We start from the raw sequence: 19,503 nt of genomic DNA, 5'->3' as shown, positions 1-19,503 counted from the left end.
ATTCTAGATTCCGATACCATTTCCTCGATAGGAAACGACCGCTGAGCCCCTGTAGCTCCGCCAGAACATAGCTCAACCGTCTGATTTCCAAGAAAATGTGTGCCCAACTGTACCTCCAGCGTCTCCTGACTGGACGTTTTCCAATTATCCCCCGATGCTTTAATGAAACCTGGAGCGGAGTTTGTGGATGCTAGTACCTTCCGTAGTCTGGAAGCCTCGGACGTATTCTCAATACTGCTGCAGTAATTATTCCAAGAGTTATGCTGAGCCTTTCTCAGTTCTCGCTTGTATCCTTTCAGATTCCTCCTGTAAGCGTCCCTATTCTCAGGAGCTTTGGTGGACTCAAAGCAAAGTGGACTCAAAGCAAAGAGCTTCCTGCAGGATTTCCTCATATTACTTAACTCCGTAGACGACCATGGTGGTCGATTGAAGGCCTTAGTAATCTTCTCCACTGCGTGTTCGATATCTTGCACAGTGCTCATATTTGTCTCTGGTATCCAATCAGCTTTCCCAACATTTGGCGGAAATATGGTCTTGGTATAAACATCAGAGATGGTCTGTATCAAACTTTTTTAGGTTTGCGACTGTCGCAAAGTTGTAAACGTCGTAAACGTCACATACGCGTCGTAAATGTTGAAAAAGTAAGAAAAGTCGCAAACTGAAAATACTTTAGTCGCGTCAGCTAGGCAGCGAATTCGATGATATCCGAGACGATGGTATGTGCGAAGAAGTTTCAATTCTTAGGAATGTTCACAATTTTCGGTTTTAGTCCCCACATTTTCCCTATTGCCTTTTGCACGAGTACAGGGAAACCGTGGATTTTCTCGTCCTTTCTTAGCTTTAAGTTCAGTCTCCTGTCCAATATAACCTCAAGGTATTTTGCACACTCACCAACGGGAATTTCGATACCACCTAAGAAAATAGGCTTGGCCATGGGAAAACTTTCACAAATTTCTGCAGAAACTCACAGCAAATGCTGTCAAACTAAATTAAAAAATATTCAGGATTTCTTCTATTCAAAATTTGGTTTTCTACAGTAGGTTTACGACTTTTGCGACATACGTATTATACCGTCGCAAATGTATGTCGCAAAAGTCACAGTTTGTGACAGGCCAACCCTGATAAACATCAAATTTGAAACTGATGTAGCGATGATCTGAGAAGCTATGTTCACTTAAAACATGCCAATCAGATATCATTTCATTCAGTTCTTGCGAGGCCAAGGTGACGTCCAAAACCTCTTGGCTGTTTTTAGTGACAAAGATTGGGGAATCTCCCTTATTGCAAACTACCATTTTAGTACGCAAAATAAACTCTAGAAGCGACTCTCCTCTTGTATTAATGTCACCACTTCCCCATATACTATTATGCGCATTTGCATCGCATCCCATAATGAGTTTTGTCTTTGTTTTCAATGACTCCTCAACTAAGGTGTTAACGGCACTGGAGGCACCTCCCTATCATGTCCCATGTAGACCGAATTTTGCATTTGGCTATTTCTAATCTGGCAACGACAGTATCAGTATTGCAGATTGAAGGAAGCAGAAACAAGTTGAGCTCGTTTTTAGCAATTATACAGGCTCGATTTACATCATTACCAGTACGTATACTGCAATAGTTTGAACCCCGGAGTACTTAATTCACATATTTTGTTTCTATAAACATATTGTTCTTGAATAAGAACTATATCTACGTTCCCTTTCATCAGGAGAACTTTTAAGGCAGCACATGCAGCCATACAATGGTAAAGATTTATCTGGACCATCGAGATTTTCAACAAACGTCACATCAGCCGTTTCAATCGAGTCATCAAGAATGTCGTCTTCAGAGATCTCTGTGACTCTCGCAATAACCATAGGTTCAACTTTGGTGAGTTTTGAGGCAGTAGAAACCTCCTCTCCCATACGGTGTCTATCCATGTCTGCATCTTTGGTATCTCCCTCGACTTCGCAAGAGGATCCGCTTATTTCGGATTCAGACAGAGGCTTGTCCATTTCCGAATACTTTAGCTGATCGTTTTTATATACCTTCATTTGGATATAATGAAAGCCGTAACATACACGGCCCTGGGACTTTGCTAGATGTGGCAAAGACTGAGTGTTCAATATAAACACTGCATGCCGTCTTGGTCCATCCACTTCACCCAAACGGCCAATCTTCCAATCAGCTATTGGAACATCTGGATTGCATTGTTATTTAAAATAGATTCTGGGTCAGGAGGGTTTGCAGGTATCCACGCATGTGCTCTTGGTCTAGCCGGTATGTCTTTCTTCTCGACTTTCAAAACTTCACCAATTAGTATCAACGCAGCTCTAAAACATTCTGTTAGTGTAGAGGATCTGGACCGGGAAACTTTTCAAGTACCTGTGAGTAGACGCCAGACAAAGCATTCTCAATTTCCCCCATTTTTACTTTGGAACCATACCGTCCAATGCTCCTTTATTAATGATAGCCATCACAAGGCTGTCTTTAGCAACTGAGGCAAACGATCATTGATCCCTTTTGGAGGATGGCAGCTCATTCGGTGATCGTTCCCTTTTTCCAGCTTCAAGAATTCCTTGAGCCTATTTTAAGGAATCGCTTTGTTTAGACGACAACGTGCTTGGGTCGACTGATACTAATTTCTTTAGGATAAATAAAGCATTTCTGCGTTCCTTGAATCTCTTTCGTGAGGGATTACCTCCTTTTGATATCGTTACCTTAGAAAAGGTTCAACTTGTCAAAGTGTCGCCACCTGTCGACCCGTCTACAGGTCGACTAATTGGGCCTAACTCTTGGTCATTGCCCAAGTTTAGCACCCAGTGGACGGGTATCGACTGGATTCGATACCCGTCCACTGGGCCCTGGAGTTAGCAACCCAGTGGATGACTTTGAATTTCGCTGCATGGTGGAGCCACCGTGGTGCAATGGTTAGCATGCCCGCCTTGCATACACAAGGTTGTGGGTTCGATTCCTGCTTCGACCGCACACCAAAACGTTTTTCAGCGGTGGATTATCCCACCTCAGTATTGCTGGCGACATTTCTGAGGGTTTCAAAGCTTCTCTAAGTGGTTTCACTGCAGCGTTGCCAATTTAGCTTTTTTCCCGCTATATTTGGCTTTTTTTGAAGACGTTTAGCGGGGAAAAAATGCATATAGCTTTTAGCTTTTTTTCTGTTTTTTTTCATGACCCTTTTAGCTATTTTTGGCTTTTTTTATTTTCGACATGTTCCAATTGAAATATGGATAAAACTTCGTTTTTATCTAAGTCTTGCTGCCAGAATAAGGTTTTCCGCATATTTCAAAGCTCAATTGAAGCCTTAAAAATTATTCCCGCCATTATGCGGACATTTTTGCAGCAAATACACCTTGTTGTAAAGTTTTTTCCTCGTATTCATAAAAGTTATCGTAAACTTTAAATCTACTATTACCATACAAATTCCTTATATAAACTGTCAGTAAATTATTAGGAATAATAGCATTTGACTCGTTTATCCTTTTTATCCTATAATACGTATTCTAAAGTTATTATGATATTACTAAATTAAAATAGTAGATGTGAATTGCTTTGTACACTGAAAAAATATTGTCATGAGGCCAAAGATTTCATGTCTTTAAAATACGAACGCGAATTTTGGTTATAATAGCATTTGTGAATTTCTCTTATATGTTATAAACTGTTTTCCTTGTCCAAAAGCCGATAAAATCGTTTTGTCCTTATAGTTAAGTGATTCAACGTAAAAATGGGTATCTTTTCATGAAAGAAGGCTAGGGTCAATTCTAAAAAAATTCTTAGAATTAATTAAATACACCCACACACAAAAAATTTTTTCTCTGATTCAATCACCAAATTAATTGATCCAATTAATTTTTTCTCTGATTCAATCACCAAATTAATTGATCCAATTAATTTTTTAATTGAAATGTCTTCAATCACGAAAATGATAGTATCAATCACAGTTTTAATTGGGCATAGAAAAAATTCTTGATTAAAAAATTAGTTGATTTTTTCAGCAAAATTCAATTAATTTTTTAATTGATTCAATTAAAAATTTAATTGATGTTGATTGCAAAACGCAATTAATTTATTAAGGTAACTATTTTTAAAAAGGTAACTATTTTTAATTACTTAGTTAGATTGGCTTAGAGTTTTTATTTGGATTGTTTGAAATACATTTTTAATTAAAAAAGTAAAAAAACAGCACTTTTTTTAACTGAATTAGTCTTCCGAATTTGATTAAAAAGTTAATTGTATCAATTAATTTTTTAATTAAACATTTTAAAAATTTCAATCATTGACTTAATTAACTTAATGTTTCTATCATGATTAAAAAGTTAATTGTATCAATTAATTTATTAATTGAAAAAATTTTCAACTTCAATTAACTTTTTAATTGGAAATATTTAGGTGATATTTTTTTCTGTGCAGAGAAGGAATATGATCACCTCAAACATGTTTTAAGAGCAAAATGTTATTTTTGGGTGGTGACCATGTAACATGGTTTTCGCAACCATGTTATTTTCTCGGAAATTATGCATCTGATTTCGGCAAGCAGTTTATATTTGACGATAAAATAACATTTTAGTGACAAACATGTTACATGGTCACCATACAAAAATAACATTTTGCTCTTGAAACAAGTTTGAGGTGATCATATTCCTTCTCTGCGTGTTGTCTTTAAATTTGTGGAGTTTTTGTATCTTGACCACAAACCAAAATAGCGTTCAAAAATAGAAGAGATTTTGCAACATTTTATTTTAAAAACGTATACACAGATAATTTCTACTTAAAGTCGAGTCTGAATTTGGAAATTTAAGTTGTCGTTAGCACGTTTTTAAAGCACTGTGATAGCTCATGAAGAAAAAGCTGAAAAAAACGAATATATTCAAAGTTGACTTTGAATCAATACCAAAATCATTAGTGTACAAAATCTTTCGAACCGAACATAGAAATAATTAAGGAAATAAAGTTTTGAATGTGGTATTATTTTTTTTTTTAACATCAAAAAAATGCAATAAAAAAATCGTAGTGATAGGATCAAAACAAATCTGCTATTTATTAATGGAATGGATTTACATTTACGAAAATTGGACAATAGGTTTGTATGGCAAATTTTCGAATAAAAGTTATTCAGTATAAACTTGCAAGACAGTTAGAATGTGTTTTATTCTCTTGGGTAATATTAGGAGAAGTGTATACGTTCAGGAATTTATTATTAATTCAGTTAAAACGAAATATATTGATATTTTGATGATTAACCACCTGATAATTGCAAGTTTACCGGGAAAAAAGTTTTTAATAGGAAATATAAATGAAGGACTTCCAGTAAAAATTTGTGATAGTAATCAAAATGTATCGAGTACGCAAACAGAGCTAATATGACATAGATTTTCTTACAGTCTCACAGAAATGGAAATAAAATGAATACAATTAAAATAATATGCATTTTAAGTGAAATAAAGCCTTTAAGTTTGTTAAATTTCAATCAAAAATGTGACTTTTGATACAAAAAATTTAGCTTTTTTTAACATTTTTTAGCTTTTTTGGCTAGTTTTTTGGACAAATCTAGCGGTTTTTTGTGAAACAATTCTGGCAACGCTGTTTCACTGTAATGTGGAACGCCGTTCGGACTCGGCTATAAAAAGGAGGTCCCTTGTCATTGAGCTTAACATGGAATCGGGCAGCACTCAGTGATAAGAGAGAAGTTCACCAATGTGGTATCACAATCGACTGAATAGTCTAAGTGAGTCTGATACATCGGGCTGCCACCTCACCTAACCTAACCTAACCTAACATGGTGGCTTAATATCCCACCACTCTTGAGTAGGTACTTATTACAATGAGTTAATCCGCTATTAAAAAACACGTCCGTTCCGTTCGACGGTTGAATGACGAAACTGCCTCTAACACCAACATAAAACTTCTGCAACAATTCCAGCGTTAAACCTTGATAGAAATTGTAAATGCCCCAACTTACATAACAAACAAACGTCTCCATGAGAAACTTGACATCAAGACAGTAAGGGAAGAGTTGATATCCCAAATAACAATATATAAATCCAGAATTGTTAGCCATCCACATCCATTAGCAACTTTATGTCACATCCCGAAGCCATCACAAGATTGAAGAGAAAAGCTCATGACCCAGTCTCGGGCAAACTCTTAGGAATCTTTCACTTTGGTTATCCGAATCGCACCAAAAATTAAAAACTTTTGAAATATGTTGAACAATTGGTTGTTCTGATAATTGTACTTCACTAAATGTGTAGATCCAATAAGATTTTTATATGAAGCGAGTATGGAAATCATTAAATTATGACTATTTAAAAACTGCGACAAACTGGATCACCGGTACCAGTCCTATGATAGGTCCGTCAGTGGCAATTTGCACCAATTTCCCGTAGGGATGCTAAACTATAAAAAGAAAATTATGTAATATATGGGTTGGTCACTGGGTCAATGTCATTTGAAATGTATCTATTTTCTCTTGAATAATGTAAATATCACGTATAGATGATTAGCATTAATAAAATGAAATTAAAAAAGTTATAAATTCCATTGAAGAGATTAAAGAGAGCTGAAGAATTCTGCCCAATAAATACTATGAAAAAATATTCGAAAGAGTTGTGAAACGATAAATGAAAACATTCATTATTTCGGAAACATTTTTCTTGTAAGGCAAGAAATTATACACAGATCGGAAAATATAAAATGCAAAATCTGATAGCATTATTAGATTTTGAAGGGCATTTGAAACTAAAGATTGCACAATAATGTTAGTGAAAATATATGTGTGTAATTGAAGTGTCTTCAATCACAGAAATGATAGTATCAATTAAAAAATGAATAGATCCAATTAAAGTTGATACTATTGACTTTTGTGATTGATTCAATTAATTAAATTTTTAATTGAATATTTTTTAAAACTCAATTAAGACTTTAATTGGAACAGAAAAAAATATCACCAAAATATTAAAATATTATTAAAAAGTTAATTGAATTTGAAAAGTTTTTCAATTAATAAATTAATTGATACAATTAACTTTTTAATCATGATAGAAACATTAAGTTAATTAAGTCAATGATTGAAAATTTTAAAATTTTGAATTGAAAACTGAATTAATACAATTAACTTTGTAATCAAATTCGGAAGATTAATTCAGTTAAAAAAAGTGTATTTTTTTTTAATTTTTAATTAAAAATATATTTCAAACAATCATTTGATAATCCAAATAAAACCTCTAAGCCAATTCAGAAAGTAATTAAAAATAGTTACCTTTTTTAATAAATAATTGAGTTTTGCAATCAACTTCAATTAAAAAAGATATTGAAATTTGCGAAAAAAATCAATTAATTTTTTTATCAAGATTTGTTTATATGCCCAATTAAAACTGTGATTGATACTATCATTTTCGTGATTGAAGACATTTCAATTAAAAAATGAATGGGATCAATTAATTTGGTGATTGAATCAGATTTTTTTTTTGTGTGCAGGTAACGGTTTAGAAACATAAATGGTGTATGATCAAAGATGGTCTGTATCAAACTTTTTTTAGGTATGCGACTGTCGCAAAGATGTAAACGTCGCATACGCGTCGTAAATGTAGAAAAAGTAACAAACGTCGCAAACTCAAAATGCTTCAGTCGAGTCAGCTGGGCAACGAATTCGATATATTCGAAGAAGTATCAATTCTCTGTTACGATGCCGATGTCGTAAAACAGGAATTGGTTTCAGTTTATTCATTGAAGATCGAAATGATTCTATCCAATTATCGGAGTATTTGGGATTGGAATTCTCAAACATCTCACAAGGTATATGAATATTTGTTCCGTATACCATTTCAGCAGGAGAATAGCCAATATCTTGTATTACCGCCGAATGCAAAGCAATCATAACAATTGGTAGCGCTTCGAACTGTCTTCCAGCAAAAAAAGGGTTGCCAAAAAAGTAGTGAAAATGTTCTACTTAAGGTGTAATCCGAATTCAGTGTTTTAGATGTGAATTTAAAAAAATGTGGTATTTTGACAAATAAATGTTTTTTTTTATGATTTTTAATGCATTTTAACCCTTGTCTGATTTTACTATAATTTTTGTAGACAAGATTTTTTTTATTTAAATAATTTGTGCCATTTTATTAATTCTTACTCTGTTTTTAACCTATTTGAAACAAAAAAATTAATTTACCCTTTAAAATATGAAAAAAGCGAGTTATAAAAAATTGAATTAAAAGGACTTCCTGTGTAGTTAAAATAAAGAATATCTTTGGGTGGACATTTTTTAAAGTTGTGCGACTTTAGAACAGAGGAAGTTGACCGACGATGTCGATGCTGACATGTCTAATTCGTTGAGCAGGTGACTGAAATTCTGACATGCCGAGTAACTTTGGATTCTTGGCAGGTCAAGCACCATTTTGTGCGTTCCGTGCAGTATAGACATCCCGCTTGTGCCAGATACTAGTGACCCGTATATGGAATGTATGGGGGTAGCAGTCTAGTGTGGGGCTGCCGAGATAGAGCTATACAATGTGTATATACCGCCGGTTGGTAGCTGTGCTCCAGGTTATAGCCCAAACATTGAGTGGCTGTTGTGCGGGCATAACAGATTGGTTCTAGGAGACTTTAATGCCCACCATAAACTTTGGCATTCTCCCCTAGGTAATGGCCAGAGAGACATAGCTTTGGCAGAGCAGAGGCCCCCACGAGGATTATGGGTGACTGCAGCAGTTCGCCAGATTTATCTTTAGCGTCGCCTGGTCTGATAAATGACGTCTCCTGGCAACCCGTCATTTCATTGGGATCGGACCACCTCCCCATAATTCTCACCATCAACCGACCCTTCCATTTCATAACCTCAGAACGCCGGACGTTTATTAATCAAAAGAAAGCCAACTGGGAAGGCTTCAGAGAATACACCGATCGCCGCTTCAGTGAGCTCCCGTCCCCCTCTCATGTTTATGTTGCCCAGAGGGCGTTCCGGGACATCATCAACGCAGCAGCCGCTCGATTCATACCCGCTGGTCGAATTGCCCAAGTGAAGCCCAACTTCCCAGCCGAAGCGGCGGGATTCGCAGACGAGCGTGATGAACGCCGTCGTGCTAACCCTGCTGATCCTAGAATCAGAGAACTAAATCTAGAGATTAGTAAGATAGTCAACGAGCACAAGCGGAACACTTGGTTAGAGCATCTGAAGCAATGTAACTTAGGCACAGGGACTGGTAAATTGTGGTCAACAGTTAGAGCCCTCTCGAACCCCGCTACAAGGGATGATGGGATTTCAGTCACCTTTGGCGACGTGACTGTGACTGATCCGAAGAGATGCGCCAAATACTTCAACCGACAGTTTGTCGAGCATCCCGAGAGTGATAGAGCGAAAAGGAGAGCCACACGTCGCATACGTGGTCTCCGAGTCGACGACACACCACAATTTACAGCAGCCGAAGTTACCAGTGTCATCAACAGCGCGAAACCATCTAAGGCGCTGGGCCCCGACGAAATTTCAATGCTAATGTTGAAGCATCTGGGAATACTGGGAGTTGAGTACCCGACCAGACTCCTCAATTTGTCCTTAGAACCAATCATTATACCCGATGTCTGGAAGATGGGAAGGGTGATTCCACTACTGAAACCAGGCAAAGATTCGAGTAAAGGTGAATCGTACAGACCGATATCCCTTCTCTCGCCAGTAGTCAAGACACTTGAGGCACTACTCCTCCCTAGCCTTGTGGAGAATTTTCCAGCTGCCCACCATCAACATGGATTCCGTAAGGTACCCAGTACGACGACAGCCTTACATGCCATTTCGACATATATCAATAAGGGACTTAATCAGCCCAGGCCGTGTCATAGGACGGTCCTCGTGGCGCTTGACCTATCGAAAGCATTCGATACGGTCAACCATGCCACATTATTTGAGGACATCGAGAATACGTCCCTACCGGCAGGAGTGAAACGTTGGGTGCTGAATTATATGTGTGGACGCCAGTCGTTCGTGGAATTCAGGGACAAAAAGTCAATACCTCGTAGAGTTAAACAGGGAGTTCCCCAGTGTGGGTGATATCTCCGGCACTGTTTAACCTCTACCTGTCCCCGATTCCACGCCCACCTGACGGCGTCGAGATTGTATCATATGCGGATGACTGTACAATCTTGGCATCTGGGCCGACTGTTGATGACATCTGCGATCGTTTAAATGTCTACTTAGGTAGTCTTACCAGTTATTTCACTGCGAGAAACTTGAGGATATCCCCCACCAAATCCTCAGCCACACTATTCACTACATGGAACAAGATTCTTGGGGTCACATTCGACAGCCTTTTCAGGTCGTCTGCCCATGCCACTGCAATTTGTAATGAAGCGGTGAGAAGCTACAAGGTTAATCCTGTTCTCGGAGTCCGTCCACCGCCCATAGCACCGAAGGAAAGAGACCTCCCACGGCAGACTAGGGTAGTTTTAGCCCAGTTAAGATCAGGCAAGTGCAGCCGCCTCAATTCCTATTTATCAGTGATTGATAGCAGCGTAGCTGACGTATGTCCAATTTGCAACCAAGGGCCATACGACACGCGTCATCTTTTCTCTTGCCCAGCTAAACCAACCCGACTTACCGCCAGGTCACTCTGGACGCACCCCACCTTAGTCGCAGAGTTCCTCGATCTGGCCAAAGCGTATAACATAAAAATGGATGAAATCACAATAAACTGTTACAACAACAACAACTTACTAATTGATGGTCAAATAAAACGAGACTATATAGTATTGATTGTAGACCGAATTCCAAGATGGGCAATTCCATGTATAGATCCGAAGAGTGGAAACGCAAATGTTATATACGAACGTACACTTTTAGTGAAACGTCGCAATATATTGCAACCTCCAATAACAGTTTACGTTGAAAATCGGTTTCTTGAGATGTGGCTAACGCTTTGTAGTCCAATGGTGTGGGCATAGAAATAGCATCCGTTCTGGAGAGTGCATCGGATACGACATTTTCCTTACCGGAAACATGCCGAATATCGACCATATGTTGATTTATATAATCAAGATGTCTAAGTTGGCGTGGAGAAGATTTCTCTGGTTTCTGTTTGAAGACATAAATCAACGGCTTATGAACAGTTCATAAGAAAAAATCTCTACTTTCCAAAAAATATTGAAAATGTTTTAGTGTTGAATATGATGCAAGGAGCTTTTATCGCTGTACTTCGTTTTAGCCGTTTTTAGTTTACTTTTTTTGAATAAAATGCAATTGGTCTCCACTCACCATTCACCATTTGTTGTATCACTCCACTCATACCAGTATATGATGCATCTATCCAAAGTGATGTTGGAGCATTTTATCTCGGATGTACCACAAGTGCTGCATTGGCCAATTGCTGCTTATATTATTCAACATCGTCCTTCAATTCGTTTGTCCATTGAATTTTCAAGTGCGTTCAGCCTAAATTGTTGCTGAGCTGCATTGGAAATAAATCGTTTCGGGCAATTTGGTTATTTTTAATTACGTCTACTCGTGCACCAAACTTTGTAAAGTGCAGAAATAATTGTTTTAAATGCTCCATATGTTCTTCTTCATTATCTGATGCGATTAGAATGTCGTCAATGTAAGCCGAAATCAAGTCCTTGGATGATGAAGCTCTGGAAGGACTGCGCCGCATTACATAACCCGAAGGTCATTCTTGGGAACTCAAATAGGCCGATTGGGGTAATTATGGTTGTTTTCTCAATATCGGTTTCATCGACGGGAATTTGATGGTATGCCTTGCTAAAGATTTTCAAATTTAAGGATAATTGGACAATATCACAGGTCTTAATAGCAGATTGATTAGCAATAAATAACACAAGCGCTGATTCATGAAGTTGTTTTTCCGCCATTTGTGCCAGTTTATTCTAAGATTCACTACTTGCGGATAATATACTTACGAAGCAAAGCTGATGGTTTCTTGTCGCCGTTTACAATTTCTCGGAGCAACCTTTTTATTCGTTTTTCCTCCGAATCCATAAATCGTTCATTTATGCTCCTCTTCAGAGATTCGTACATATTGGTTTCTGGGGGATTTTATATTATGTCACTTACTTCTGACAGAATACTAGCATCTATTGATCCAACGACGGTGTGAAGTCTGATACTATACCGGATGTGATAAACTAGCTTTCGCCAAATGGAGGAATCTTGAATGAAACTCTTGCAATTTTTTTATGTCCAGCGGTAAAGGGATAATCGAATGGGCTTGTGGATCTATTACCATGTTCTGGAGATGGAGGATTCATACCCGGTATAAGGACTTCTTGATGAGTTTTTCTGTTGCCTTGTTTTGCCATGGATACTATTATCGTCTTTGGAGATTGATGAATGTTCTCGGACTTGTCGGTGTCACCAATTGAAGTGGGTTGATTTTAACGGATATAAAACTCAGGAATAACAAGTAAGGAAAGTCTAAAGTCGGGCGTGGCCGACTATATTATACCCTGCACCACTTTGTAGATCCACATTTTCGATACCATATCAAACCCGTCAAACGTGTTGGGTGCTATATATAAAGGTTTTATCCCACATATATATACATTTAAATCAGACTCGATCTGAACAAAATTTTTTAGACTTCTATCACATCTATAGACCTAAAATTTAAGTCGGCTAACTTCGCACAAGTGTATTTATGATTTATCGGTCGATAGATGTGCATTAGGATTAGAGAAAAATTGGAGTAATTTTTACAAGTTTTCGACTTAGCAGTGGTGATTTTATAAGGAAAATGTGGGTATTTTAGCCATTTTGGCCAAATTTGGCATGCATAGCTACAAAATTTGACGTAAATCGAATTACAATTTTGATCTCTGTGGTCATATTACGGAGAATCGGGAAAAATATATATGGGAGCTATACCTAAATCTGAACCGATTTCAACCAAAATTAGCATGCACATCAAGAACCCTAATTTTACTCCCTGTGCAAAGTTTCAAGTATATCAGAATAAAACTTTGGTCTCTGTGGTTATATGCGTCTATATCGGACGAAAGATATATATATATATATATGGGAGCTATATACTTACTTATACTTGACTACAGTACTAATTATTCTCCTTGTGCAAACTTTCAACCAAATTGGGGTAAAACTCTGGCTTCTTGGGCCATATAAGTCCATATCGGGCGAATGTTATATATGGAAGCTATATCTAAATCTGAGCCGATTTCAATCAACTTTCGTCTTGACTACAAGACCAAGTGTAATGTTTGTGCAAAATTTCAAGCAAATCAGGTTAAAACTGTGGCTTCTGGGCCTATATAAGTGCATATCGGCCGAAAGATATATATGAGAGCTATATCTATATCTAACCAGATTTCTTCCAAAATCAGTAGAGTTCTATTCTGATCCAAAACAGAAAATTGTGCCAAATATGAAGTCGATTGGACTAAAACTGCGACCTAGACTTTGATCACAAAAATGTGTTCACAGACAGACGGACGGACGGACAGACGGACATTGCTAGATCGACTCAGGGACCCACCCCGAGCATTATTGTCTATCTCGTCTCCTTCTGGGTGTTGCAAACATATGCACTAACTAATAATACCCTGTTCCACAATGTGGCGCAGGGTATAAAAAGGGAACTCATTTAATATTTTATTTCACAGCCGTTTCATCAAATAAAATTTTTCATTATATATATCTCAGAATAAAAAGTCAAGGGTAACTCAATTTGAAAAAATTATTATTGAACAAGAAAAATATTTTTAAGCAAAGGTAACTTGATTTGAAAAATTAATTTTTAACAAACAAAAATTAGTTTTAATCAAAAATATACAAAAATGTTAGAGTGTTACTCCTACAACCACCACATTTTGATTAAAAACAAGATTGTATCAATTACTTTTTAATTAAAAACGTAACTATTTTCTATCGCTTTCTTAATTGACTTTGTGTTTTTATTTGATTAAAAAGTTAATTGTATCAATCAATTGTTTACTTAAAAATTTAAAAATTTACAAATTTTCAATCATTGACCTAATTAACTTAATGTTACTAGTTTGATTAAAAAGTTAATTGTATCAATTAATTTTTTAACAGAAAAAGTTGTCAGCTTCAATTAAATTTTTAATTGGAAATATTTTGGTGATATTTTTTCTGTGTACCTTCGTTTTAACACACATCCTCTGTGCTACCGATTGCCACACCACACGATTATTCTCTCCCTTCACTGAAAATTGAAGTGAATCGGTTCATCTAGTTATGAGATTACCCAGAACAAACAAATAAATAGAATTTGGTTTTTTGTATATGTACACACAAAAAAAATTTTTTCTGATTCAATCACGAAATTAATTGATCCAATTAATTTTTTAATTGAAATGTCTTCAATCACAGAAACGATAGTATCAATTAAAAAATTAATTGAAGGTCAATTAAAAAATTAATTGATCCAATTAAAAAATTAATTGATACTATTAATTTTTGTGATTGATTTTTGTTTCAATTAAAAAATTTGTTGATTCAATTAAATTTTTAATTGAATATTTTTTAAAACTCAATTAAAATTTTAATTGGAAAATTTTTCGTGAAATTTTTTTCTGTGTAGACATTCAAGCTACCCTTAATATATTTATATATAAAATATTTTCACGGATACCAAATCATGTTACAATGAAAATGAACTTACCGTTGTGTACTGATTGCTTTGCAGGTTCCGGATCTCTTGCAGTATTGCTTGATATAAGCCCAAAAAAATCAAAAACCGTAAACCATTTATCGATTGAGACTATTAAATTCAGACAATTGAAGTCGATTGAACTTGTCACTGTTTCATTGTTTTGTCCGACATTTTTTATACATGACCTATAAATAACCAAATTCTCTGCACACTCATTAGTTGTATGATGGACATTTTTAATGTCTTTAAAGCATTTCATTGCGTCATCTTCCATTTTTGCACTGTAATTCATTAATTTATTTAAATTCGACGGGATAGAATCGTATGATTTGCAAACGTTTGTGTTGTTGTTACTGCACAAATTGGGGCAGGAATTGGACATTTGCTTTCGGCAAGAATAATTTGGATTACTCACATCACTGTTGACCATCTTCCGAAATTTCGAAGCGTAGGAACATTTAAGATCTTCCATCACAACTGTTCGAAGTAAAATGTGTACATCTTTCTGCTTTGTACCAACAGTAAGAGTTTTGAAGCTAAATTCTTGCAGTGTTAAATGAACTAGCGATATATTGTGTTCATTTCTCAAGTCTAGTTTTAAAATTGGTACAGAGAATTGTGTGTTAATCGCTGGGAAATCGTAGCCTTTATTCGCATTTTTTTGTAATACTTTCTGCGCAATGTCCTCCTCGACTGCTGTTGAGGAACTTGTGTCTCGCTTGAATTGAATTGTTGTTGCGTAGTTTAATGATTCCATGAGTTGTTCATATTGGTATCTAGACAAGGAAACGTCCAAATTTTGCGTCACACTGCCTTCTATCTGTAATGAAATAAAGTCAATTATTATGAAAGGATTTTCAGTTATTTCAATTATTATGAAAGGATTTTCAGTCAATAGGGCAAATATTTTTGGAAAATATGTTCCGTAAATGGTCAGCAGTATCTGATCCTTAGCGTCTACTTTCTATTAAGTTACGCATCTGAATGTATATGCTATACATTGCTAGTCTGTAAGGAACACTAAATTTATGAATTTGGAAATAAACAGAAAAGAATATTTCGTGAATGTTTCGTTTTTGATTTCTCTCGCAAGCGTACACGATTTACAACAACGTGACAAAATTGGCTTCGAATTTTGCTTTACACCAATAATGTAACTTAAGTTAACGGACGAAAAAGACTGTTTTTCATATGTTTCCGTGTAAATATTATATGTTTGGAAGTATATTTCGTATATGTAATCATATAAAAAAGATAAAGATGGCGATGGAGAATGATAATGAAAGACATGTAAAGCAAGTTTAATTGCAACAAATAAAAGTGGAGGTTGCTGAGTACACGTTCATGACTGCTTGTCGACTTACATATTTGGTATATAAATAAATATTTAGGATGTAATATTGAAACAAATTACAATCCCAACATAAATGTATTTAAAACATTTTGCTGCAAGGCACCTTAACCCGTTAACGCCCAAAATGAAACTGCCGGGTAAAAATTTATTTTATGGGTTTTTCTAACTCAGTAACGTGTATTTAAAATTACAAAAATAACGGGTAGCTCATAGTTTTTTGACTTTAAACAGGTGTCCTCATATCGGGACTTAGGGCGGTAATGGGTTAAACAAAGACATCCTTAGGGTGAAACATATCATGTTTTCACTGTTTAAACAATTTTTTGTCTAAATGCTGAAAATATATACTTGAAACAGAATATATTTGGAAGGCGATTTTATTGAGGGTGTAGGCACATCATCATTCAACCTTTATGCTGAACAACTTAGGCTGTGTTCTGCTACACAGAGGGGTTTTCGGTAGACAATTTTCAATTCATGCGAAATAAGCTAATTCTCAACCAGTCCATCACACGAATGGCTTATAATGTTGACATTTGGAAACCAAAAGGAGACTCGCATAGGCGACTGACGGAGATATTGGACAATAACAGCATTTTACTGTATACAGATAGATGCTAATCGTTCTAAGATCGGCTCTTTACACATCGTTCTGCTCGTAGTTTCGCCATTAGAGGTCTGCACTATTCGATTGTATGTATTTATTTTTTTAAATTAATTCATTCAAAACAAATAAATGTACAATATTCTTATTAAAGTTACAAATTAATTAAATCATAACAAGACATATCTGTTGTAGGTCTGATTGGCTCGAATAAAAAAAAAAATTTTTAATACATACAAATTAAATATTTGCTAAAAGGGTACAATACCAAACATAATGTAAATAGACGGAATTATAAATATTCTGATATTAGAAGTGATCTGTGTTTTATACAACTAACTATATATTTGAAAACGTGCAAGAAATCGGAGCAGTAGCTACATTGATCGTTTCCCAATGGAGTGTTGCCGGTACTCTGCAAAAATGAGGCATACACCTAGAAAATAATGTATTCTCTGCTTCGCCAAGGTTACAAATTGTACAACGACCATTTGAATTAGTTTCAAAAGCAGGTGCGTTTATGTCTAAAAGGGATATAGATCATGTCATCTAGAATTCCTAGCATTGCTCACAAAACTATCGTATTCCATTAATTTCACACATGTTATAACATATTCACACATGATATATGATGTTATCATATATCGTATATATCTCCGCAAGCATTCGTGGTATCTGTCCATACTAAAGCTAAACACCTTCCTAATGTAATCAAAATGTAGTTGGAGTGTGCCGATATAAAGGGAAGGTAATCCTGTCTCCAAGTGCAGAACGTAATTGGGAGTACTCGTACACCTTCAAATAAAAATCGCTTCTCTAACATATGTTCCAAACATATTTTGGAGGAAGCCATATATTATTGGTTATTGCCGAAACTATATAATGTTTGTTTTATATGAACATATTATATGTTTGGAAGCATTTTGAGCCCAAAAATATATGCTTGGAAGAATTTTCGCCAAAAGAAGATTGTTCTCAAATCAAATTTATTTCAGCCTAATTACAAATTCCCTCACATGTTTCTTACTTTTTTAGTTAGTTTTTTTTAGATTTTTTAGTTCTTACCACCATTTTCTGTAATACAAACAATGTTGAAGAAATTATTCAATTTTATAATTTTATTAAATGTTACCTTTCGGCTGGACGAAGAATCGAACCGAGGACCATACAGTTTGTACACGAACGCACTAGCCACTGAGCTACGTAGCTGTTATTGTCATCAATAGACAATTAGCGTTATAAGTTATATTTATGTAGCATAGATTGCGGCCCCCACGAGCCGATGAAAACATTATTTAACAGAAACATACATTTGTTGGCCACAGCAATTTTTTGAGTGCCACAGCAATTTTTTAAATAAAAATAAAAAGATGATTTTTTTATGTTGAAATGTCTGTTTTAGTTTTCAAAACTTGAATGATTCTTTATTTAAAATTTGGAGATCTTTTATACTAATGTAACGGCATTTCTAATTCCATTTCCATTGTTCTAACATATCCATAAAAATAAAAATAAATTCTTGGATATTGCCGAAACATTATTATGTTTGTGTTATGTGAACATATTATATGTTTGTACGCAAAAATATTATAAGCTTGGAATAATTTTCTCCCAAAGAAGATTGTGCTCAAAAACAAAAATTATTTCTGCTTAATTGCATATTCCATCACATGTTTCTCACTTCCACGAGATTTTTTAGTTCTTAGCACCGTTTTCTGTAATACAAACAATGTTGAAGAAATTAAATTTGGGACCGTTGTACAACGTTGGAATATTGGATTATTATTTAAAATAATTTAAAAAAAAATTATTATTTAAAATAAATCAAATAAGACTAGTTAGATTTTGGTGCATTCATGTTTATAAAAACAGTTCAGAACCTACCACTTTATTCACTGCGACATCCCTGTTTCAAGGTTTCAAGTAGACAAAGCATCCTGGAGATATATCATTAAATCCGAGTGGATCCAACATAAATGATCCACTTCAATATCGTGACTTTTACTTACGCCCATTAATTCCAGTCGGTCATCATTAAAAGAATACCTTGGACTGCATTGTGGATGACAATAAAATTTGCAGCGGCTAAAAATCGTCTTTCGTGATGTTTAATTTGAAAGAAAACAAGTAAGGAAAGTCTAAAGTCGGGCGGGGCCGACTATATTATACCCTTCACCACATTTTCGATACCATATCAAATCCGTTCAATGTGTTGGATGCTATATGAATCCATACGCATATATTCTGTATATCGGAGCAGATCTGTACAGAGTTCTGCAATACTTATAGATTTTACATTTAAGCCGGTTAATGCGCTGAGGTGGAACACAATGTTAGTAAAAAAAATAGGGGAAACATTTAAATATGAACCAATTTTGAGGCAACTTCGCAAAAGTGTATTTATGATTTATCGGTCGATAGATGTGTAATAGAGTAATAGGAAAATTTGAGTCATTTTGATAAGTTTTCGACTTAGCAGTGGCGATTTGAGAAGGAAAATGTAGGTATTTCGTAGGTATTTTCCTTAAATAGGAAAAACATATATATATATATGGAATCTATATCGAAATCTGAACCGATTGCAATCAAATTTCGCATGCATAGTTACTATGTTGAATCTACTCCCTGTGCAAAATTTCACGTACATCGGATAACAACTTTGACCTCTGTGGTCATATGACGGAAAAACGGGCGAAAGATATATATGGGAGCTATATCAAAATCTGAACCGATTTCAACCAAAATAAACACGCATATGCAGAACCTTAATTCTACGCCCTGTGCAAAGTTTCAAGTTCAATTCTACTCCCTCTGCAAAATTTCACGTAAATCAGAGTAGCACTTTTGCCTCTGTGGGCATATTAGACCAAATCGGGCGAATGCCATATATATATCGTTTAGTATACCGATCGTCTTAGAATTAA

General features: G+C 35.5%; 1 protein-coding gene across 1 annotated transcript in view; it reads right to left on the bottom strand.

The window, feature by feature from the left end:
• The window catches only part of Vps13D (vacuolar protein sorting 13D), a gene marked incomplete in the record, with an annotated part of 741,787 nt that overhangs the window by 595,644 nt on the left and 126,640 nt on the right, over window positions 1–19,503 (bottom strand). Inside the window, 1 exon segment of the mRNA XM_075308271.1 lies at window positions 14,631–15,441. Coding sequence (XP_075164386.1) covers window positions 14,631–15,441 — 811 coding nt within the window.

This window comes from Haematobia irritans, chromosome 4 (genome assembly GCF_050003625.1).
Source record: "Haematobia irritans isolate KBUSLIRL chromosome 4, ASM5000362v1, whole genome shotgun sequence".
In the NCBI taxonomy this organism is placed as follows: domain Eukaryota; kingdom Metazoa; phylum Arthropoda; class Insecta; order Diptera; family Muscidae; genus Haematobia; species Haematobia irritans.
The sequence above is the reverse complement of the archived record's forward strand: the minus strand, read 5'-3'. Positions and strand labels throughout refer to the sequence as shown.